General features: G+C 55.7%; 1 protein-coding gene across 1 annotated transcript in view; it reads left to right on the top strand.

Moving 5' to 3' along the window:
- Positions 1 to 1640: 1640 nt before the first annotated feature.
- LOC142905962 (uncharacterized) overlaps positions 1641 to 23825 on the top strand; it is a 28238-nt gene continuing 6053 nt past the window's right edge. The window contains exons 1-2 of the mRNA XM_076053208.1: positions 1641 to 2384; positions 22276 to 23693. Of these exons, the coding sequence (XP_075909323.1) occupies positions 22277 to 23693 (1417 nt within the window). The 5' untranslated portion in view covers positions 1641 to 2384; position 22276. The remainder of the gene's footprint in view (positions 2385 to 22275; positions 23694 to 23825) is intronic.

The raw sequence follows: 23825 nt of genomic DNA, 5'->3' as shown, positions 1-23825 counted from the left end.
CCCCCCCTCCGCTAGGTGCGTGACGTCATTTATGGACGGCCCCTTATTACGGAGAATTCAAACGTGCCCCAATATTTTCCGATGAGCCGGTTTTGTAAACAGGCGTTCGAATAGTCACACGATCAGCAGCTATTGAGTAGCAGACAACCCCATCGATGACAATAATAACAACAACAACAACGTCAACAACAGCGGTAATTCATAATTAGCACGAGCAATCATCATCATCATCACTAAACAACAACGTTGCAATCGTCGTTCATATCGAACATTTTTGTTTGGGCCAATTATGTTAAAATTTAGGCCTGGGGGCTCATTACCCCAAGGGGTAAATCACGGAAATGCCACGCGCGTTTAATTATCTCTGATAACCCTCAAGGGGGGTGGGGTGGGGGTGCGAAGGGGGCGGGGCTGAGCGAGGGGGAGGGATCGAGGGGAAGGGGGGAGCGAGGGGGAGGGGGGAAGCGAGGGGGAAGCGAGGGAGAGGGCGGAGCGAGGGGAGGAGCGAGGGAGGAGCGAGGGGGAGGGGGGGAGCGAGGGGGAGGGGGGAGCGAGGGGGAGGGGGGAGCGAGGGGAGGAGCGAGGGGGAGCGAGGGGAGGGGTGCGAGGGGTGCGAGGGGGGAGCGAGGGAGGGGGGAGAGAGGGGGGAGGGGGAGAGAGGGGGGGCGAGGACGGGGAAGCGACAGGGGGGGGGGAAGCGAAAGGGGGGGGGAAGCGAAGGGGGGGGGGATCTGGGCGAGTGGGAACGGTGTTGTCTGGATATAATTGAGAGAATGATTACCACCACTACCACCACCATCATCATCCATGATTAAGTGGACTGCAATGAACGACACCGCTACCCAATTTCTGCATCGCTCGCTCCATCAGAGAGGTCCAATTGTTGTTGTTTGCGTCGTTGTGGTTGTCTTGAAAATGTGAGCTTGCCTCTTTGACATTAGCGCTCTCTCGTAATCACGGCTCATCATCGTGAATTTGATAACCGCGTGCTCACTCTGCTCCGTCTATCTCTGTGTGTGTCTCTGTGTGTGTCGCTAACAGCACTTGCCCCAACAGTCTGTTAATGCTATACGGGCCATATTTGTCTTTGTGTATGTGTGTGTGTGTCTCTCTCTCTGTGTGTCTCTGCCTCTGTGTGTGTCTGTGTGTGTGTAGGTGCTCGCTAACAGCACTTGCCCCAACAGTCTGTTAATGCTATACGGGCCATATTTGTCTTTGTGTATGTGTGTGTGTCTCTCTCTCTCTCTGTGTGTCTCTGCCTCTGTGTGTGTCTGTGTGTGTGTAGGTACTCGCTAACAGCACTTGCCCCCACAGTCTGTAAAGGCTATACGGACGATCTTTGTGTATTTTTGTGTGTCTCTGTGTCTGTTTGTGTGTGTCTCTGTTTGTGTGTGTCTCTGTGTGTGTGTGTCTCTGTGTGTGTGTGTGTCTCTGTGTGTGTGTGTGTCTCTGTGTGTGTGTCTCTGTGTGTGTGTCTCTGTGTGTGTGTCTGTGTGTGTGTGTCTGTGTGTGTGTCTGTGTATGTGTGTGTCTTTGTATGTGTGTGTCTCTGTGTGTGTGTCTCTGTGTGTGTGTGTCTCTGTGTGTGTGTGTCTCTGGGTGTGTGTGTCTCTGGGTGTGTGTGTCTCTGGGTGTGTCTGTGTGTGTGTCTGTGTGTGTGTGTGTCTCTGGGTGTGTGTGTCTCTGGGTGTGTCTGTGTGTGTGTCTCTGGGTGTGTCTGTGTGTGTGTCTCTGGGTGTGTCTGTGTGTGTGTCTCTGGGTGGTGTCTGTGTGTGTGTCTCTGTGTGTGTGTGTCTCTGTGTGTGTGTGTCTCTGTGTGTGTGTCTGTGTGTGTTGCGGTTAGCGCTACGCTGCGCTACGAACCCGGCGACCCGAGTTCCATTCCGGCTCGCGGCCACCAACACCCGGCGACAATTATCCGAACCGTTCCTGGGCCTCCCCCTAGGTTGTCTCGGCCTGAAATAAGTACCTGGGCTCGGTGTGTAAACATCGCCAATGGGGAAACAAAGGCGGCCGGGCATGGTGTTGGCCACCCACCCCTCCCCCCCCTAACAACAGCACCTGTACCCCAACAGGTTCTCACGGGCGTCAACGGGGGGAGACGTGGGGGCTTTCTTTGTCGCCTTTGCGTAACGTGGTGGGCTGCTGGTGCTGGTGGTGGTGGTCATCACGGAAACTCTCAGCTGTAGAGTCGGGGGACCCCGTCTGCCCCCATCCCGAGGACACGCTGAACCGCGGTGATGTGTGGCCAGCTACGGCGGGTGACTTCTGCTTCCCGTACGTGCGCTGCCCGGAGGCCCGCTCGTGGGCAATTCCACGTTCCCATGGTGGGGGGAAAGTCGATCCGAATGGGGACCTCAACAGGGAGGGAGCTCGTCGAGATGGTGAGATCGCGCTTGCTTGATGATGTTGACGACGGTGATGTTGGTGGAGACTGTGGGGGGTGGGGGGGTGATAGGGATGGCGAGAGCAGTGATGATGTGATGGCAATTAAGATAATGTTGATGCTACGTTAGCCCGCCGTTAATGTAATTACGATGATGCACGAATGAAAATGAAGGAAATTGTGATTGCGGTAGCAATGATAACGATGGTGATGGTAGTGATGAAGAGGATGGTGCTGATAACGATGGTTGTCGTGATTTTACCACCCGCTCACCACACTGCAAGTCGACATTTTCCCTCTCTCTCTCTCTGCGTTTTCTCTCGCATCGCTCCGCTCTGGAACTTCCCTTCCTCCCTCCCACCATCGTTTCTAATCTCCCACGGAAGATCCCATTAATAATAGTAACAATTATCATCATTATAATAACCTCGCCCAATTTATAAACGACAAAAACCGGTTCAACTTGCAGCCCAGAGCATGCAGCCAGCTGTGGCTGCATGGTTTGATGGTACATGTTGTTTCTGTCGTTTACTGTGAAAATGCGGTCACAGTTCCTACGATCACTGTTACATTGCTTTTATGGCTTTATTTTTGGTGATTCAGAAAACGTTTTTTTTGGTTTGGCCATGTTTGTCTGTTGTAGTACAGAGTTAGACTGATGGCCTTAATCTAAGTTGTCTTGTGGTTGTTGTTGTTGTTTGACTTGCATCCCACTGGGATTTTTGCATACAGCGTTGGTGGTGTACGGTGCTTTTTTTTCTGGAATTTTTGCTGTTTTTTTCCCCCCTGGATTTTCAGTTTGCACAAAGTCACACACATAGTCACTTTAAGAGTTTTTGTTGTTGTTAATGTTTTTGTTTTTTTGTTTGTTGAGGTTGCACCCGATTCAAGAGCCGAATGGCTCACGGGGCTATACCAAAATAAATGAACTTGAACTTGTAGCTCATAACAGCTCGACCCGATCAGGGCCGAGGTTTTGTCTCGGCAGGAAGAGCCAGCGGCTCGCGAGCCTCTCTCTCTCTCGTTGCGGGGTGGTAGTGGGGATGCGTTGACTCGGCCCCATCATCGTCATCATCTTCTCCCTCCGGGGTGGATAAAATAGGCACCACTTTTGAGGCGGATCAACGGTGGTTTGCCCGATGGATATAGGCACGCCCGCTTCTGTCATGGAAACGTGGAATTCCCACCAACTGGCTCTGCATGGCTGTAGTAGACAAGGAGATGGGTATCAATAACCACTGTGTCTAGGAGATGTTAACTACCTCGCCTGGTGTACAGGAGGTCGTGGGTTCGATCCCGACCCTGACGCCTGCTGCTGCTGTATATTTGGAGTTTGCGTGTCTCTCTCTCTCATCATCATCATCATCACGGTGTCTAGGAGATGTTATCTACCTCGCCTAGTGTACAGGAGGTCGTGGGTTCGATCCCGACCCTGACGCCTGCTGCTGCTGCTGTATATTTGGAGTTTGCGTGTCTCTCTCTCTCTCATCATCACGGTGGCTAGGAGATGTTAACTACCTCGCTTGGTATACAGGAGGTTGTGGTTCCGATCCCGACCCGGACGCCTGCTGCTGCTGTATATTTGGAGTTTGCGTGTCTCTCTCTCATCATCATCACGGTGTCTAGGAGATGTTAACTACCTCGCCTGGTATACAGGAGGTTGTGGTTCCGATCCCGACCCGGACGCCTGCTGCTGCTGTATATTTGGAGTTTGCGTGTCTCTCTCTCATCATTATCATCACGGTGGCTAGGAGATGTTAACTACCTCGCCCGGTGTACAGGAGGTCGTGGGTTCGATCCCGACCCTGACGCCTGCTGCTGTATATTTGGAGTCTGCGTGTCTCTCTCTCTCTCATCATCATCACGGTGTCTAGGAGATGTTAACTACCTCGCTAGGTATACAGGAGATCGTGGGTTCGATCCCGACCCTGACGCCTGCTGCTGTATATTTTGAGTTTGCGTGTTTCTCTCTCATCATCATCACGGTGGCTAGGAGATGTTAACTACCTCGCCTGATATACAGGAGGTCGTGGGTTCGATCCCGACCCTGACGCCTGCTGCTGCTGTATATTTGGAGTCTGCGTGTCTCTCTCTCTCTCCCCGTGGTCGCGTGGATTCTTCTCCGGGTCCTTCGCTTTCCCCCTCCACATTTAGAATGAGTTTTTGACTGCAACACATTTCCCACGCGACGATAAGCCGCTTCGTTGAGCTGGCATTTGCGATAGGCAGGTCGCTTCTGAAAATCAGAGCTGTATATCTCAAGGGGGGGGGGGGGTCCTTACCTGATAAGTTTTAAATACGTCGACGCGAAATAAGAGCACCGTACAGCATAAAGGATATCTCGCTCGGGGGACACCGCGCCTACTCTCGGCAATTTGGGCTCCCTGAACAATGATGATCAATTGTGATTGATCAATTGTGATCAACTGTGACCATTGGTGATCAATTGCGACTATTGGTGATCAATGCCGATCAAATATTATTGTTTATCAATTTATATCAATTGTGACCATTGACGATCAATAGTGACCACTGACGATCAATTATGCCCATTGATGATCAACTATACCATTGATGATCAATTATGACCAATTATGACCAATTATGACCAATTATACCATTGATGATCAATTATGACCAATTATGACCAATTATGATGAGACGCGCGCGTGGAATTGTTCATTGGGCCACCCCCACCCACCGACCGCTACCCCTACCCCCACCCACCCACCCACACCGACCGCCACCCCCACCTACCCTCACACCCCCAATCACCCCCACTCACCCCCACCAACACCCCCACTCACCCCCACCTCCACCCCACCCACCCCCGCGCTTGCGTCCCGGGTGAGCCTGGAGGAGGGGAGGAGGGGGCGGGGCGATCACTCGGCGCGTCATCGCCTCTCTCGACCCTCCCCTGGCGATGCGCGCGTGTTCGCCGCGTCATTGGAAGTGACGAACCCGACAGTCAGGAGCTCGCGTCAAAGTGTGGGGGGTGATGGGGGGTGGGGGGTGATGGGGGGTGGGGGGTGATGGGGGGTGGGGGGTGATGGGGGGTGGGGGGGATGCATCGGGAGGCACGCACAGAGAGAGAGAGATGGGGGGAGAGAGGGTGAGAGGGAGTGAAAAAACTAAATACATACTAATAATATTACATAGAAAACATAGGGGGAACATAGACCTGGAGTGGGGGGGTAGAGAGAGAGGGGGGTAGAGAGAGAGGGGGGTGGTAGAGAGAGAGGGGGAGGGGGTAGAGAGAGAGGGGGGGGGGTAGAGAGAGGGGGGTGGGGGGTAGAGAGAGAGGGGGGGGGTAGAGAGAGGGGGTGTAGAGAGAGAGGGGGTGTAGAGAGAGGGGGGGGGTAGAGAGAGAGGGGGTGTAGAGAGAGAGGGGGTGTAGAGAGAGAGGGGGTGTAGAGAGAGAGGGGGTGTAGAGAGAGAGGGGGTGTAGAGAGAGGGGGGGGTAGAGAGAGAGGGGGTGTAGAGAGAGAGGGGGTGTAGAGAGAGAGGGGGTGTAGAGAGAGGGGGGGGTAGAGAGAGAGGGGGTGTAGAGAGAGAGGGGGTGTAGAGAGAGAGGGGGTGTAGAGAGAGAGGGGGTGTAGAGAGAGAGGGGGTGTAGAGAGAGGGGGGGGTAGAGAGAGGGGGTGTAGAGAGAGGGGGGGGTAGAGAGAGGGGGGGGTAGAGAGAGGGGGTGGGGGGTAGAGAGGGGGGGTGGGGGGTAGAGAGGGGGGGTAGAGAGACGGGGGGGTAGGGAGAGAGGGAAGGGGTAAGGAGAGCAGAGCGATACATATTTCATTTAAAAAGAGGAGGGGGGGGGGTTACATAAAGCAAAGCATTAAAAAAAACCGAAATGATGAACGAAGCAAAGCGCCCACTACACCGAGCAGCTTCTTGTTTCCTCTGATCGTAACAAAAGAGAGAGAGAGATGGTGAGTGGGAGAGAGAGATGGTGAGTGGGAGAGAGAGATGGTGAGTGGGAGAGAGATGGTGGGGGAGAGGGGGGGTGAGTGGGAGAGAGATAGTGGGGAGAGGGGGGAAGATAGATGGTGGGGAAGAGAGAGATGGTGAGAGGGAGAGAGAGATGGTGAGTGGGAGAGAGATAGTGGGGGAGAGGGGGGGAAGAGAGATGGTGAGAGGGAGAGCGAGAGGGAGAGCGACATGGAGTAGGAAGACAGGGGGTAGAGAAAGGGGGGGTGTAGAGAGAGAGGGGGGTAGAGAGAGGGGGGGTAGAGAGAGGGTGGGTAGAGAGAGGGGGGGGGGTAGAGAGAGGGGGGGGGCTAGAGAGAGAGGGAAGGGGTAAGGAGAGCAGAGCGAGAAATCTTTTGTTAAATCTTTCATTTAAAAGGAGGGGGGTTACTTAAATAAAAGCATTAAGAAAACACAAAAAAAACCCGAAATGATGAACGAAGCAAAGTGCCGACTACACCGAGCATCTTCTTGTTTCCTCTGATCGTTAAAAAAGAGAGGGAGAGATGGTGGCAGAGAGAGAGAGGGAGAGAGGGCCGAGAGGATTTTTGACTTTTAAACAACTTTTATGTCCGCCAGCAGCAACAGCACTGGAGGCGATTCCGATATGAAACACACAAAGTCACCAGCAACACAAATACACAAAGTCACCAGCAACACAAAATAAAACAAACGCTATAAATCCACGCGCTGTGGCGCTAAATGCACCGCGCACAACACGAAAGAAAAGTCACGTGGTGGTGCTGGTGGTGGTCATCGCGCACGCCACGGTGACGAACGAGCGCTTCAGAAGGTGAACACGTGGGGGGTGCTGTCCACGCTGGTACAGAGAGGGGCTTGTCCGGCTCCCCAGCGTTCGACGAAGACGCGCTGCACATCACCGACACGTGTGTGTGGTACGTGGCGTGCTCCAGGCGGAGCCGCGCCTTGAGCAGGCCCCTGAACACTGCAAGTAGCACAGAGCAGCCGTCAGTGTCACCTTGCGGCGTCTTTTTACCTCGTTCTGTAACACCGCCAACTTCGCCTGAGCACAGGCGAAGTTGGCGAGGTCATGGCGCTTGTTAGCCAGGTAAGGCACCACCCCATATACGAAGCTGCTGTTGTAGAAGGGCACCCCCAGTTTCCTGAAGATGTCCCCCAAAAGGCGGAACATTGGTTTGAGGCGTTGGTAGTGTAAGTACTGGTGGGGCAGATCCTCCCTGGCACCGCAGCAGGAGATGCACCAAGTCTGTTACCCCCGGCGAGATTCGGCTGAGCCACACGGCCGATGGCAACGTGCAGTGTGCCAACCTCCACTGGAGGTCACCGCAGCGTTTGGCTACGGGAGACACTTTGTACATTTGTTTACACTGGGGGGCGGCCGCAGTGAGGGGGGGGGGGTGGGAAATGGTCTCTCCATTTTGTAGGTCAGCCAGGTCCCGGGAATACAGCGCCTCGACACAGCCACATGTAGAGGCGCTGTGTTCGGGCGCTCTTCAGGGGCAACGTTCCTGCAGCCTCGGAACTTCGGTAGCTTGCCGGAGTCGCTGTGGCCGGGGGGCTGCGCGCAGGAGAAGCACAACTCCGGGAAGGAGGAGGAGGAGGAGGGTGGTGGAGGGCCGCCACCGTCCCCCCCGGCGCCTCCAGCTTCAGGCGCAGCTCCTTCATGGCACGGAGCGACGTCCCACACCAGATTCTCCCCGGCGAGCGTGGAGAGGGCGAGGGAGAGAGACGTGGTGGGGGGGGGGGAGAGCGCTAACATTACAGTGGCTCCTCTGGATAGCCCGTGGGACTGTCGTGATCCCGTCAACGAATTCCTCTGCAGGGCCTCCTCTTGGTGGGGGGGGGGGGGAGGGGGGGCTTCGAGATTCGGATCCCCCGGCACGCAGTGTCCCATGGGCAGTCACTCCCGTTCATGTTAGGCCACCTTCGTCAACGTATTTGTGTTTCTCTCTAGAACCCTTCCGTTTCACTTACAAACGCTGGGCCGTCGGTGGACAAACGTTACTCCAACGTTAGCATGTTGCGTGAACGTTTGATTTAAAGTTGGGTCAACGTTGGCCCAACGTTGACCCAACGTTGGGCAAACGCCGGGCCAACATTGGCGTGTGGTTCGAACGTTGGCGTGTGGTTCGAACGTTGGTCCAACGTTGGCCTAGCAGCAGCAACATCTCCTCACCCCCCTCCCCCAACCCCTACTGCGACTACGACTTGGCAGGACCCTCCTGAAAATACATAGAAGAAGTCTTGAGACTCGCTGAAGCTTTCCTGGGTAAAACTCGATGACCCAGCGTTATAATAATGTAACGGCATAACTGCCAATAGCAGATTCTTTGGGTCTTTCGGTAAAGTCACGGTAAAGTCACGCCATCTACGTGGCTTACCGAACGACCCAAAGAATATGCCCACATATTCTTAGCTCTTTCGGTAAAGTCACGTTGAAGGGAAACAATAAAATAATAAAATATATAAAAAATTAAATTCTCACGACGTTTCAACCATAACACAAACGGTCGTCATCAGGTGTGTCGGTTTGCATTAATTTATTTATTTTTAAAACGGTGTATTTACTTATTTCAAAAAAACGTCAGCACCACGCGCAGCGATTTGGCAGTTTATTTAGAAGGACTAGTCCATCTATGTTCTGAGAAGAGGAGGGGGGGAGACGAAAATTAATCTATGCTGTCTGAAAGCCACCGTAAGCGTGAGCAATCAATTAAGACCTGAAATGGTTTATCAAATCCTTCCAATGATTGCTAAGCCATAATTCACGCTTACGGTGGCTTTCAGACAGCATACATTAATTTTTCGTCTCCCCCCTCCTCTTCTCAGAACATAGATGGACTAGTCCTTCTAAATAAACTGCCAAATCGCTGCGCGTGGCGCTGACGGTTTTTTTATAAATAAATAAATACACCGTTTAAAAATAAATAACTTAATGCAAACCGCCACTTCTTTCAAATGCTTCTTGCCGTTGGTTTTTTTCACACCTGATGACGACCGTTTGCGTTATGGTCGAAACGTCGTTGAGAATTTTTTTAATTGTTTTATATATATATTTTATTATTTCATTGCTTCCCTTCAACGTGACTTTGCCGAAAGAGCTAAGGATATGAATCGCTGCAGTCACGAAAGCTTCAAATCAAAAATGTGCCCACAGTCACGAAAGCTTCAAGTCAAGATGCCAACGGCAGCTGAAATCGCCCCTCGCGTGTCAGCGCAGGGGGCGCAGCGGAGCTTGCGTCGTGGGGAGCCGTGGGGCTGCGGTTAGCGCGCTGCGCTTACACGGACCCCGGGCGACCCCAGTTCCATTCCCGCTCGCGGTCGGCATCGGCGAGCAGTGTCCGAGGTTCGCTGCCGCTCCACCATCAGGTGGACATGGGCCTCAACGTTGCGCGCCCGGTGCCCGCGTGTGAACATCCTCGCCGAGGAAGCGAGTAGGACTGGCACCCTCGCCACCGGGGAGACATCGGAACTCGGGAGACAAAGGCGGTCGGGCGTGGCGCTGGCCACCTCCTGATTGGGTCCCAAGTTGTGAAAGTGTGAGTTTTGTTTAACCAGGCGGTGAGACCTCTGGAGGAACCCCAGTAGTAGTAGGAGTGGTGGGTGGGAGGGGACAGGCGGAGTGGTACAAGTTGCAGGAGCGATCCGAAGAATGAGTCTGCTGGCAGTAGGGGGCGATTATTGCCTCTGTGTCCGTGTGTGTGTGTGTCCATGTGTGTGTCCGTGTGTCCGTGTGTGTGAGGGGAGCGGTAGTGTAGCGGTTAGCGCGCCGCGCTATTAACCCGGCGACACGGCTTCGATTCCCGCTCATGGCCAACACCAGTGACGATTATCTGAACCGGTCCCGGGACCTCCCCTAGGTTGACTCAGCCTCAAATGAGTACCTGGTGCGGTGTGTAAACATCGCCACTGGGGAGACAAAGGCGGTCGGGCGTGGTTGTTGGCCACCCAACCCGTCGTGTGCCCTTCCGGCCTTCATAGGTGCTCGCTAACGGCACTTGCCTCAACAGTCTGTTGAGGCTATACGGGGGATCTTTTCATTCGTCTTTGAGCGCAACCTTCGAATGCATTCGTTCGGCAACCGAAAGCTGGGAAGAGGGGTAAGAGGGGGGCGGGATTGTGGGGAGGCAGCGGGGGGGGGGGCGCGTGAATATATAAATGTTGTGTCGTTCAACCCGCCACCACCCGACACAGCCAACGAGTAAGGGTTTAGCGACACGTATGTTTACGCGATCCAACCCAAACAAACCTCTATTGTGGATGATATTGGTCGCGACAGGCTACGTGTTTTGAACGTTGCCATCTTATGATCAGAAAGCGCGCTGACGAGATGCGAATGCGATGTCGCGAGCGGCAAGAAACGCCACCACCGCCAAGGCCCTTTGATGCGATGTTTTTAAATATTTTACGTTTGCGATTTGTTTCACAGCTTTTAAAAAAACCTCGCCCCAGAGTGTTTTTTTTTGTTTATTCGCGACTGGGCTTCTGTCGCCGCCGTCGCAAGACGCGGGATCCCTTCGGAGATCTTGCCGATCAGAACGGCCCGCTGAAGCGGATATCACAGAGCTACCCTCTGAGATCCCTCCTTATTCAAGCGATACTCTGGGGCACACACAGATCAGCTGTGGAAGTGGATATTACAGAGCTACCCTCTGAGATCTCTCCTTCATCAAGTGACACTCTGGGTCACACACAGATCAGCTGCAGAAGTGGATATCACAGAGCTACCCTCTGAGATATCTCCTTCTTCATCAAGTGACACTGGGTCACACACAGATCAGCTGCAGAAGTGGATATCACAGAGCTACCCTCTGAAATCCATTCTGCATCAAGCGACACTCTGGGTCACACGCAGATCAGCTGTGGAAGTGGATATCACAGAGCTACCCTCTGAGATCCCTCCTTCATCAAGTGACACTCTGGGGCACACACAGATCAGCTGCAGAAGTGGATATCTAAGAGCTACCCTCTGAGATCCCTCCTTCATCTTCAGGTGACACACAGTTGAGGGTCTCTGCGGGTCTATGGTTCTATGTGCGAGTTTATGGATCTCTGTGTGATTCTATGGACCTCTGCGTGAGTCTATTGTTCTCTGAGCGACTATATGGTTCTCTAAGCGATGATATGGGTCTCTGCGTGATTCTATGGGTCTTTGCGCGAGTCTATGGCTGTCTCCCTGTCTGGATCTCTGCGCGAGTCTATGGGTCTCTGTCAGCAAAAGGTGACCGGGCTGAAACCATTAACTCGCTGCCAAAACCTCCCGAGGTCCCAGTTTAATTTCCATGCGTGGGATGTATCTTGGATTCGAACCCAGGCTCTCTCGGCCGAGCCGGCACGGCGCCTCTGACCTCTGACCTCTGAGCGTCCATTAACTTCCCAATGCGTCGTTTTTTTCCCTTCATCTTCCTCTTGACAGGTGGATTAAATGACCACCCGCTCGGCGGCAGTGTTTTAATGGCTTGCACCACGGTTTGGTCGATCGGCAAGTGACGGGTGTGCGGGGTCAACTAAAGCGTGAGCAACCTCGCACCTCCCCGAGGAGTTGTGACCCAACGTAGGGGATACCCCAGAACAAGATTTTGCGCATAGAAAGGTAGGCAACGTGGCCAGCATCCGACTTTTTTATGCCGTGGGAGGAATCTGATGAGCTATGAAGCTCTTTTTTTCCCCCAACAGATTTCCACTAAGGGGTACCGGGTAAAAGAGTTACAACAACAAACACAGTACAAAAACATGACATTAGTGCAAAGTACAAGACGGATAAACAAATCACCGAAACACGTACAAATACACTACAATACAAACTACAATACACTATACACTACAATACACTATACACTACAATACACTATACACTACACTGCTATACGCTACACTGCTATACACTACACTGCTATACACTACACTACTATGATGTGCACTACTTGAGCCATTATGGCACGACAAGGCGGAGAGAGGAAAGTGGGAACAACAAATGACGAAATGTGCAGTGGACGCACCCACCACTGCCACTACTACCACGAGGGCTGTCTGCCCACATGGGTCGTGATATTGACGACGACGACGAAAAACTCCCCACCTCTTCGTCCAAGACGCGTCGGCCAGCATGGAGGAGTAGGCCTAACACCCTCCACTAGAGGTGGGGTGGAGGAGGGGGTGGGGGGGTGACCTCTCTCAAGCGGCCTGTCGTGGAAGGGGCCCACCTTACCGCAAGCGAGTGAGCACTTGCAGGTGCTGCGCCTTTTGCCTCGTACCCGTTTTAATCACGCTCGAAGCGTTTCACGGAACGACTCTACAAGAGCAACCAAAAGAAACTATTCTCCCGTTTAGCGAATCTCCCCGGATAATTAAATCCTCGAATGTAGGCGTGAGGACGGTGTCAGCCGTTCTGTAATAAAAAAAAAGTTATTAAATAAAGAGTTGTCCCCTTTATTTTTTTGAAGGGTTTTCCCGAACAATTACGCAGCCCATGCATCAAGCCCGGAGAGACACCTGGGAATTACGAACGACGGTGCCTAAAGCTGTGCCCCGAATGAGTGCGGTTGCGAAGCACAGGCAGGGAGAGTCGTGGTAATTTCCCCGAACGCACGGGGGATGGAGAGAGAGAGAGATGGGGATGGAGAGAGAGTGAGAATGGAGAGAAAGAGAGAGAGGGGGGAATGGAGAGAGGGCATGGAGATAGAGAGAGAGGGGATGAAATTCGAGTGAGGAGTGAGACGGGGATGCCCTTTGTCGGGCCAACTTGACGCTCTGGCTTTAGAGCCATTCCTGAGTCTTATAAGGTGGAGACTCAGCAGCCTGGTGCTCAGGGAACCAAGCGTCAAGTTGGTCCTGACCCCATACGCCGACGATGCCCTCCTCATCCTGCGCTCCCTGGATGATGTCGCCCTGCTGCACGAGTGCCAGGAGGTCTTTTCGGAGGCCTCCTCATCAAAAATGAACTGGAAAAAGTGTAGCGTGCTGCTGGTTGTTGGAGTGTGGGACATGACCGAGTGTCCCGAAAAGGCAAAAGCCATCAATTGAAGCAAAACGTCGCTGCTCCACCTGGGGGTGTTCCTGGGCTCAGAGGAGGAGCCACCGCAGAGGAACTGCGTCGAGCTGGAGGAGAAGGTGAAGGAGCGGCCGGGCACCTGGAGTCGCCTGTGCAAGTTCCTCACCTTCAGGACAAAGACGTTGGTGGTGAACCAGCTGGTGACGTCCATGCTGTGGCACCGACTCTTCTCCCTGCACCCCCCCCCCCCCCCACGAGCCTCGTCAACGCACTTCAGAAGCGAGTCCTCGACTTCTTCTGATCGGGTGGAGGACACCGGAGTCGCGGCTGGGGTCCTGGCCCTGCCACTGGACGAGGGCGGTCACGGGCTGGTGTGCGTGCGGAGTTGGCTGGCCACCTTCCGACTGCAGGCCGCGCAAAAGTTCCTGCATACCACTCCTACACCGGCCTGGAGTGTCACGGCCTCCTTCCTCCTGAAACAGCTGGGGGGGGGGGGGGTGTGCAGTGCTCCAAACAACTCTTCTACATGGACCTGCAGGGCCTCCCACTGGGACAGCTGCCACCTTTCTACAGGCGCGTCCTGCAGACGTGGAGCTCCCTCGCCGTCAGGAGGCTGAACCAGCCGCGATTGGCCAAGGATTTGGTCTTCGAACCGATTCTCAGGAACCCGCAGACAAAGCTGCCATCCATCACCGCCACCCCAGGCATGGAGAGGCGCCTCGCCAACGCGCGTTTCACCAGGACGGGAAATCTGGTGGAGCCCGGAACACCGGCCGAGATGGCCGCAAAGACGGGGCTGCAGTTGCTCCGGGTGGCTGCCCAGATCCTGGCCAGAGCCAAGGGGCCTTCTCAGCGGCAGCGGGAAGAACGCCCCCCATCGGAGCTCTCCGTCGTGCCACTGCGTCGCCACTGCCGACAAAAAAAAGCAGATCACGACCTATGCCGGTTGGAAGACTTACTGGAGGTGGCCTTCGCAAACATCAAGAGGAAGGTGCTCTAATCCTACATGGTCCGGTTCCACCAACAGGACACCCTGAGGAGCCACAAGGACCATACCTGGAGGAAAGCCCTTCCCTGCGTCTCTCCGGAGAGGCCTCGCTGGAGGCAACTCTACTCCAGCCCGACGTACAGCCGCATCGGCGACCTCAGCTGGAGCATCGCCCACGGCACCGTCACCACCAACACCTCCCTGGCGCGCTTCACCGACACGTCCCCGGAGTGCCGGTTCTGCGGTAAAGTCGAGACTGTGGCGCACCAATACGTGGAGTGCAAGAGCCTGGACTCGCTGTTCAAGGTCCTGAGAAACATCCTCCTAAGGTTCAGCCTCCACTTCTCCCCGACGGTCCTCATCTTTGGACATCCGATGGGCGATGGATTCCAACATATTCAGGGGCTGGTCAACGTACTCGTCGGCTATGCCAATCTTGCCACAATCATCAAGGCCCTTGATGATTGCGAGCAGAGTCGGGGACTCCAAAAGCACGACGAACTGCCCATAGCCCTGGCCTGTTGATGGTATCATAGGCCATGACCAGGTCAATAAAGCAGAGCTGTAGGCATTGTTGGAATTACCCACACCTTTGCGATAGCAGACGGACGGAAAATATTGCCTCCATGCAGGACTGCCTTGGTCTGAAACCACATTGGGGCTCCGCAAGCCTCTGTTCAGCGTGCCTGGCAAGGCCAAGTTGAATAATTCTTTCCAGGGACTTTACAGACAAACACACACTGACACGAAAAACAAAGCCCCCTTACTTATAGCGTGAACAGACTGTTGGGGCAAGTGCTGTAAGTGAACACCTATGAAGGCCAGCACGGAACACGAGGGGGTGGGTGGCCAGCACACGCCCGGCCGCCTTTGTCTCCCCAGTGGCAATCTTTACACACCGCACCAGGTACTCATTTGAGACCGAGTCGACCTAGGGGAGGCCCAGGACCGGTTCAGATAATCGTCACTGGTGGTGGCCGTGAGCGGGAATCGAACCCGGGTGGCCGGGTTCATAACGCAACGTGCTAACCGCTACACTACCGCTCCCCACCGCACACTGACACACAAAGACAAAGATCCCCCATATAGCCTTAACAGACTGTAGGGGCAAGTGCTGTTAGCGAGCACCTATGAAGGCCGGAACGGTACACGAGGGGGTGGGTGGCCAGCACCACGCCCGACCGCCTTTGTCTCCCTAGTGGCAATGTTTACACACCGCACCAGGTACTCATTTGAGGCTGAGTCGACCTAGGGGAGGCCCGGGACCGGTTCAGATAATCGTCACTGGTGTTGGCCGTGAGCGGGAATCGAACCCGGGTCGCCAGGTTCATAGCGCAGCGCGCTAACCGCTACACTACCGCTCCCCAGCGCACACTGACACGCACACACTGACACGCACACACCGACACACACTGACACACACTGACGCACGCGCACTGTGTTCACTGTCGACAGAAGGACGCGGCACGTGGCTGGTCGCTCGCCACTCGTCGTGTTTGTGAATCGGATCTCTCTCTGGAATTCAAACGCACATTTTGGCCGGGTATTTTTAGCAGTTAAAACAAAGCAATTTAATTTTTTACTCTGTACTAATTACATTTTGCTCCCTGTGTGTGTGTGTGTTTGTGTGTTCACGTGAAGGCAGTCCCCGCGCGTGTCCGTGTGTCTTTGTGTAAGGTGGGGAGCGGTGGTGCAGTGGTTAGCGCTACGCTGCGCTACGAACCCCGGCTACCCGGGTTCGATTCCCGCTCGCGGCCACCACCAGTGACGATTATCTGAACCGGTCCTGGGCCTCCCCCTAGGTCGACTCGGTCTCAAATGAGTACCTGGTGCGGTGTGTAAAGATTTGCCACTGGGGAGACAAAGGCGGCCGGGCGTGGTGCTGGCCACCCGCCCCCTCGTGTGCCACAGCGGCAGCGTTCATAGGTGGCCGCCAACAGCGCTCGCCCCAACAGCGCTCGCCCCAACAGCCTGTCAAGGCTACACGTTTGGGGTTCTTCGGACTTTCTGTACGTGTGTGTGTGTGATGCGCAGTCAATGAGGCAAAGACACGAAGACAAATTGAGCAAAAATAAAAACGCACAAACCTGCTGGGCACAAACGGCCAACATCCCCTCGGGGGGGGGGGGGGTAAAGGCCACTCTAATAAAGAGGTGAGTTTGTTTTTATTTTCTATTTTTTTACTTTTATTTTCTTATCAAGACGGGACTTTGAATGACTCTGAGCGACTCTGATTGTCTCATGGATCGTCAGACCACCCCCCCCCTACCACCACCCCCCCCCCCCAAGACGCTTTGGTTGCCATCGAACGCATTCTGCTCGGCCGCGCTTCTGCTTCCGCCGCATTGGCAATGGTGCACGCGCCGCAAATTATTAACAACGACAACAACCACAACAACAACAACAGACAACCATCACAGCAACAACAACAACAACACAGCACGTTGACCGGGAGCCGGGTTGTCGCCGGATGTGACGAAAGTTGCGGTGAGTATTAAATCTTAGCGCGGCGACGTGGAACAGTGAAATAAAATCAAGAGCCAGCGGAGCGAACGGCGTTCGAAACGGGAAAAAAATCGATAGGGGGAGCATCGAATCGATTTTATATATATATCGTCGTCATCGTCGTTATTATCCTAGCAGCCACGATCAATCCACTACTGCATGAAAGCCTCCCAGAACAGGCGCTATCTCTCACAACGTTGAATACAACAATACTGCCTGTGACGTCACAGCAACACCCTCTGACGTCACGGCAATGCTCTCTATGACATACGAACACCATTGATTTGAAGCTTTCGTGACTGCAGGGAATCCATACTCTGTGGTTCTTTTCGGTGAGAACCAAAGAGTACGAACACCATTCCCTGTGACGTAACAACACCACTCCCTGTGACGTCACAACAACACTACCTGTGATGTCACAACAACACTCCCTGTGACGTATCAACATCATTCCCTGTGATGTAGCAACAACACTCTCTGTGAAATTTTGATTCAAAGCTTTCGTGACTGCAGGGATTCATATTCTTGGTTCTTTCGGTAAAGTCACGTAGAAGGGAAACAATAAAATAACAAAAAATATAAAACAATTAAATTCTCACGACGTTTCGACTGCAACACAAGCAATCATCATCAGGTGTGAAAACCACACGTAGAAGGGAAACAGTAAAACAATAAAAATATAAAACAATACAATTCTCACGACGTTTCGACTGCAACACAAGCAATCATCATCAGGTGTGAAAACCACAGCAAGAAAATTTTAATATTCACGTTTTGACTCCCTGTGAAGTTAACAACAACTCTCTCTGTGACGTAGTAATAGCACTCCCTGTGACGTCAGAACACCACTTCCTGTGATGTCACAAAGACAACTCGACGCACTCCATGCCAACGACACTGTGCGTCTGGCCTTACAAAGGAAAACAAATATAGAATAGGTGACGTTTCGGGCAATGGCCCTCATTCATCACAGTGCGTGAATGAAAGAGGGTCCATAGCGAGTCAGCGCTTTACACCGTAACACCCCCCACGGTGTTCACGTTGCACGCTCACATCATCAACTCTACACGTGTCATGAAGAAGGGCCATTGCCCGAAACGTCTCGTCCAATTCTGTCTCCTCCACTTGCACCTCTTCCTCCTCCTCTTCATCCTCCTCCTCCTCTTCATCCTCCTCCTCCTCTTTTTCCTCCTCTTCCTCATCCTCCTCCTCCTCCTCCTCCTCTTCCCCCTCCTCACCCGGCCGGCCAGGCAGGTGGCACCGCGCCGATGTTCTGGGTCAATGATGGAGCGCCTCCCGTTGAATTTTTCATTTGCAGAGCTCATGCAAACGGTAACCTTTGAGTCGTGGGGATAATTGAAAATCTTATTTTATTATTTCCTCGCCGTCATTTCGCCACCCAACCTCCCCCCCCCCTCCCCCCCCCCCCGCGCGCGCGTGTGTGTGTGAGTGTGTGTGAGTGTGTGTGAGAGTGTGTATAAATGCGTGTGTGTAATATCCGTGTGTGTTTGTGTACGTGAGTGTGTGTGCGTGTATATTTCAGTTTAATTTGTTGGGGTACAGGACCCCTGTGAGCCACGCGGCTCTTGACTTGGTTGCAACCGCAACAAAACAGAAACACGAACAAGGAAAACGATTTGAAGCGACGATGCGCAAACAGAAAAAAAAAAACATAAATCCTGGAGAAAAAGCAGCAAAGGTCTTCCAGAAAGAAAAAAAAACACCGCATTTCAACGCTGTGCCCAAACAATCCCAGTGGGATTCGAGTCAAACGATAACATGCACAAAGACAATGCAGATTAAAGTTAACAGGCTAACTCTGTACTACGACAAACAAGGATGTGGGGAGCGGTGGGGTAGCGATTTGGCGCTGAGAACCCGGCGACCCGAGTTCGATTCCCACTCGTGGCCAACACCGGTGACGATTATATCGCAACCGGTCCTGGGCCTCCCCTAGGTCGTCTCGGCCTCAAATGAGTACCTGTTGTGATGCCTGAACATCGCCACTGGGGAGACAAAGGCGGCCGGGCGCGGTGTTGGCCAAACACGCCCTCGTGTGCCGTGCCGGCCTTCATAGGTGCTACTCGCTAACAGCACTTGCCCCAAAGGTCCGTTAAAGGCTACATGGGGGATCTTTGTTATTGTGTATATATGTCGGGAGTGGTGGCGCAGCGGTTAGCGCACTGCGCTCTGAACCCGGCCACCCAAGTTTGATTCCCCCTCGGGACCACTAACAGTGGCGAATATTTGAGCCAGGCTTGAGCCTCCCCTAGGTCGACTCGGCCTTAATTCGGCACCTGGTGCAGAGTGGTGGCCTGGCCACCCACCTCCTCACTTGCCACAGTGGCAGCCTTCACAGGTGCTCCTCGCTAGCAGCACCTGCCCCAACAGTCTGTTAAAGTCTACACGCGGCGGGGGGGGGGGGGGGATCTCTGTCCGTGTCTGTGTGTGTGTGTGTGTTGTGTTTAATGCCTCCGCCGCTGCTCGTGAAAGCTTCTTCGGGGGGCGGCGGATTCGCGGAAGCCGCCGCTAACCCCGCCTGCCCGTCCACTGCCCTCGCGGTTTTTAAGAACTTAGTTCCTGGAGACTGCGTAACCCCCCCCCGCCCCCCCCCCCCCGCCCACCTTCATCGTGATGGGGTGGGGGTGGTGGTGGTGGTGGTGGGGAGGGACGCAAGTGGCCGTGATCGTGGCTCCCCGGCGAAGCCTCCAGTCCCCCGTCACGGACCGCACGAACGCCTCCGCGGGGCAGGAGACTTCCGACCGCGATTGATTTTTATTTTTTTTGGGCCTCCGACACCGCAGCCCTAACCACACGGTGCCGGCTCTCGTGAAGGAGATTTTACTTTGGTTTTTAAATTCCCCAGCACCACATGCCACCCAGCACGCTCACCACCCAGCACCACATGCCACCCAGCACAATCACCACCCAGCACACCCAGCACGCTCACCACCCAGCACACCCAGCACGCTCACCACCCAGCACACTCACCACCCAGCACGCTCACCACCCAGCACGCTCACCACCCAGCGCGCTCACCACCCAGCACGCTCACCACCCAGCACGCTCACCACCCAGCACGCTCACCACCCAGCGCGCTCACCACCCAGCACGCTCACCACCCAGCACGCTCACCACCCAGCACGCTCACCACCCAGCACGCTCACCACCCAGCACGCTCACCACCCAGCGCGCTCACCACCCAGCACGCTCACCACCCAGCACGCTCACCACCCAGCACGCTCACCACCCAGCACGCTCACCACCCAGCACAATCACCACACAGCACGCTCACCACCCAGCACGCTCACCACCCAGCACACCCATCACACACACTCACCACCCAGCACGCTCACCACCCAGCACGCTCACCACCCAGCGCGCTCACCACCTAGCACGCTCACCACCCAGCACGCTCACCACCCAGCACGCTCACCACCCAGCACACTCACCACCCAGCACACCCAGCACACCCAGCACACTCACCACCCAGCACACTCACCACCCAGCACGCTCACCAACCAGCACGCTCACCACCCAGCACGCTCACCAACCAGCACGCTCACCACCCAGCACAATCACCACACAGCACGCTCACCACCCAGCACGCTCACCACCCAGCACGCTCACCACCCAGCACGCTCACCACCCAGCACGCTCACCACCCAGCACGCTCACCACCCAGCACGCTCACCACCCAGCACGCTCACCACCCAGCACGCTCACCACCCAGCACACCCAGCACGCTCACCACCCAGCACACTCACCACCCAGCACGCTCACCACCCAGCACACTCACCACCCAGCACACCCAGCACGCTCACCACCCAGCACACTCACCACCCAGCACACCCAGCACGCTCACTCACCACCCAGCACACTCACCACCCAGCACACTCACCACCCAGCACACCCATCACGCGCACTCACCACCCAGCACACTCACCACCCAGCACACTCACCACCCAGCACACCCAGCACGCTCACTCACCACCCAGCACACTCACCACCCAGCACACCCATCACACACACTCACCACCCAGCACGCTCACCACCCAGCACACTCACCACCCAGCACACCCAGCACGCTCACCACCCACCCTACATGCCCCCCTGCCCGCGTGCCCCCCTGCCCACGTGCCCCCCTGCCCACATGCCACCCAGCCTGGGCACCCGCTGCCCTCGTGGTTTCTAAGAACTTAGTTCCCGGAGACTGCGTAACTCCCCCCCTCCCCACACCACCCCCTCTCCAAACCTCCATCCTGGGGGTGTGGGGGCGGTGTGGAAGGGGGGGATCTACGGCGAAGCCTCTTGCCCCCGTCACGGACCGCACCAACGCGTCCGCGGGGCAAGGAGACTTCCGACCGCGATTGTTTTTTTTCTTCGGGCTCCGACCGCGCAATCCTAACCGCGCGTGTGCTCGCTCTCGTAAAGGAGCTTTTTTCAAATTTGTAATATTCCCCGGTATAATTTGTTTTAAATCTGCGTCTTACAATACAGGTTTAAGACAAATTATGCCGGGGAATAATAACAAAAGAGCAAAAGCTCCTTTACGAGAGAGGGCACACGCGCGCGGTTAGGACTGCGCGGTCGGAGCCCGAATAAAACAAAAAAGCACGATACCATAAAAAGGGGCTGCGCGCCACGTGGGCTTAGAGAAACGTGGCACCTGTCAGATGCCACCCAGCCCACATCACCCCCAGCACACTCGCCACCCACCCTACATGCCACCCAGCCCAGTCGGTGCCCAGCCCATATTCCACCCAGCCTACATGCCACCCAGCCTACATGCCACCCAGCCTACATGCCACCCAGCCCACATCACCCCCAGCACACTCACCACCCACCCTACATGCCACCCAACCCAGTCGGCGCCCAGCCTACATGCCACCCAGCCTACATGCCACCCACCCTACATGCCACCCAGCCTACATGCCACCCAGCCTACATGTCACCCAGCCTACATGCCACCCACCCTACATGCCACCCAGCCCAGTCGGCGCCCAGCCTACATGCCACCCAGCCTACATGCCACCCAGCCTACATGCCACCCAGCCTACATGCCACCCAGCCTACATGCCACCCAGCTTACATGCCACCCAGCCTACATGCCACCCAGCCTACATGCCACCCAGCCTACATGCCACCTAGCCCAGTTGGCGCCCAGCCTACATGCCACCCAGCCTACATGCCACCCAGCCTACATGCCACCCAGCCTACATGCCACATAACCCACATGCCACTCAGCCCTCCCGCCACCCGGCCAGGCTCTCACCCATTCAGGCTCTCACCCGTCCTGGTTGTGGCGTGTCGTGGACGTTCAACTCTGGCTCGACTTCTCAACTGAACACCGCGTGGGATTCACTAAATATGCGCGCGTCAGTGAGCGCCACGTTTATAATGATTGTCATCGTTTTTGTGGTTATAATGTTTAATTCGCCTCTTGATTTCCCGTTCCAGAATGCGCGGACCGCAAACCGCCCCTCGCCGAAGCAGGGCCCACAAATTTCGATCGGCGCCACAGGCAACACAAACGGCATCGTCTGCCTGGCCGCGTGACCCCCCAACCCCCCAACCTCCCCCCTCCCCACCCCCACCACCTCTACTACACCACCCACACCAGCCCCACCACCTCTACTGCGCCACCCACACCACACCAGCCCCATCACCCCACCACCACCACAACTCCTCCACCACAACAACTCCACCAAACCAACCCACCCCACGCCAACCCCACCACACCACCTTCCCACCCCCCTTCCCCACACCACCCACATCGCTCCCACCACCCTCAACACACCACCCCCACCACACCACCCCCACCACACCACCCCCACCACACCACCCAACCCCACCACACCATGCCATGCGGCGGCCCTCTGTGATCGTGTACGGTCCCAACATGACCACAGCGCTTGCCAATGCCTCGGCCTCACAGCCGTTCCCGACGCTGGTGGCTTTCTCCACGCCAGTCGCCGCCACCGGCGCCACCGGCCACAGCCACGGCCACGGCCACCGTCACAAGGCCAATGACAGCGCTTGGACTGCGAGTGACTCTCGCCGGGAGGAGAGCTCCGGCTACTTCTCCATGCTCTCCTCCATGCGCTCCCACATTTGGCGGCAGCAGCGGCGGTGGCGGCGGCGGCGGCGGCGGCGTTGGTGGCCGGATTCGCCGGCGGACCGGCCCGGCGATTGGGGGTGGTCGCCCTCGCCTGCACGGCCCGCGTGGCTCACGGCGGCCGCGCGCTGGGACGTGGACGGGGCGCCCCACCTCTTCTACGCCTTCGATGCCGGCCGCGATCGGCGTCGCACTGGGCGTGACGACGACGAGGATGACGACGATGACGACGTCGTCCCCGTCATCACGTTGACTTCGTCCGACGACGCGGCCGAGCCTGGGCATCTGGCGGCCGCCCCCCCACCCGATGTCACCGAGGTCGGAAGAGCAGAGACGGTGGCGGCGGCGGCGGCGGCGGAGGGAGGAGCGGCAGGAGGAAGGGAAGAAGTGGAGGCGGTCGCCGCTGATCTCGCCAAGGTGAGAGGAGAGGAGGTGGCGGGGAGAGGAGGAGAAGCGGAGGTCGCTGATGATGTCCCCATGGTGAGAGGAGCGGAGGTGGGACGAGAGGAAGTGGAGGTGGAGGCCGCCTCGAATGTCGACGGCGGCCGTGGATGCCCGCTGACACCGGGTGATGAGCGGGGCGGCTCGGAGGACCCCTTCTCGTCGGACTTCCCCGACGAATACCCCAGCGACGTCTCCATGTCCGAGTTCGACCCCAGAAGGACGCTGGCAGCGGAGGAAGCAAGGGGGCCTGGTGAGGCGGTCGTTGAGGAGGGCGGCGGTGACGACGGCGCTGGCGCCGTCGTCACCACTGCGTACGGTGAGGAGGGTCAGGCGATGGGCGTCTGCATGCGTCTTGTGTGCGTGGGCGAGAAAGCATTTTGGTGGGAATGATAAGTGAGATAATTTGGTGAGCGTTAGGTGAGAGCGTTAGGTGACTGTTAAGTGAGCG

Source organism: Petromyzon marinus, chromosome 60 (assembly GCF_048934315.1).
Source record: "Petromyzon marinus isolate PM22_M1 ecotype Great Lakes invasive population chromosome 60, UKy_Petmar_22M1.pri1.0, whole genome shotgun sequence".
In the NCBI taxonomy this organism is placed as follows: domain Eukaryota; kingdom Metazoa; phylum Chordata; class Hyperoartia; order Petromyzontiformes; family Petromyzontidae; genus Petromyzon; species Petromyzon marinus.
Note: the sequence above shows the minus strand (reverse complement) of the source record. Positions and strands in the feature narration are given on the sequence as shown.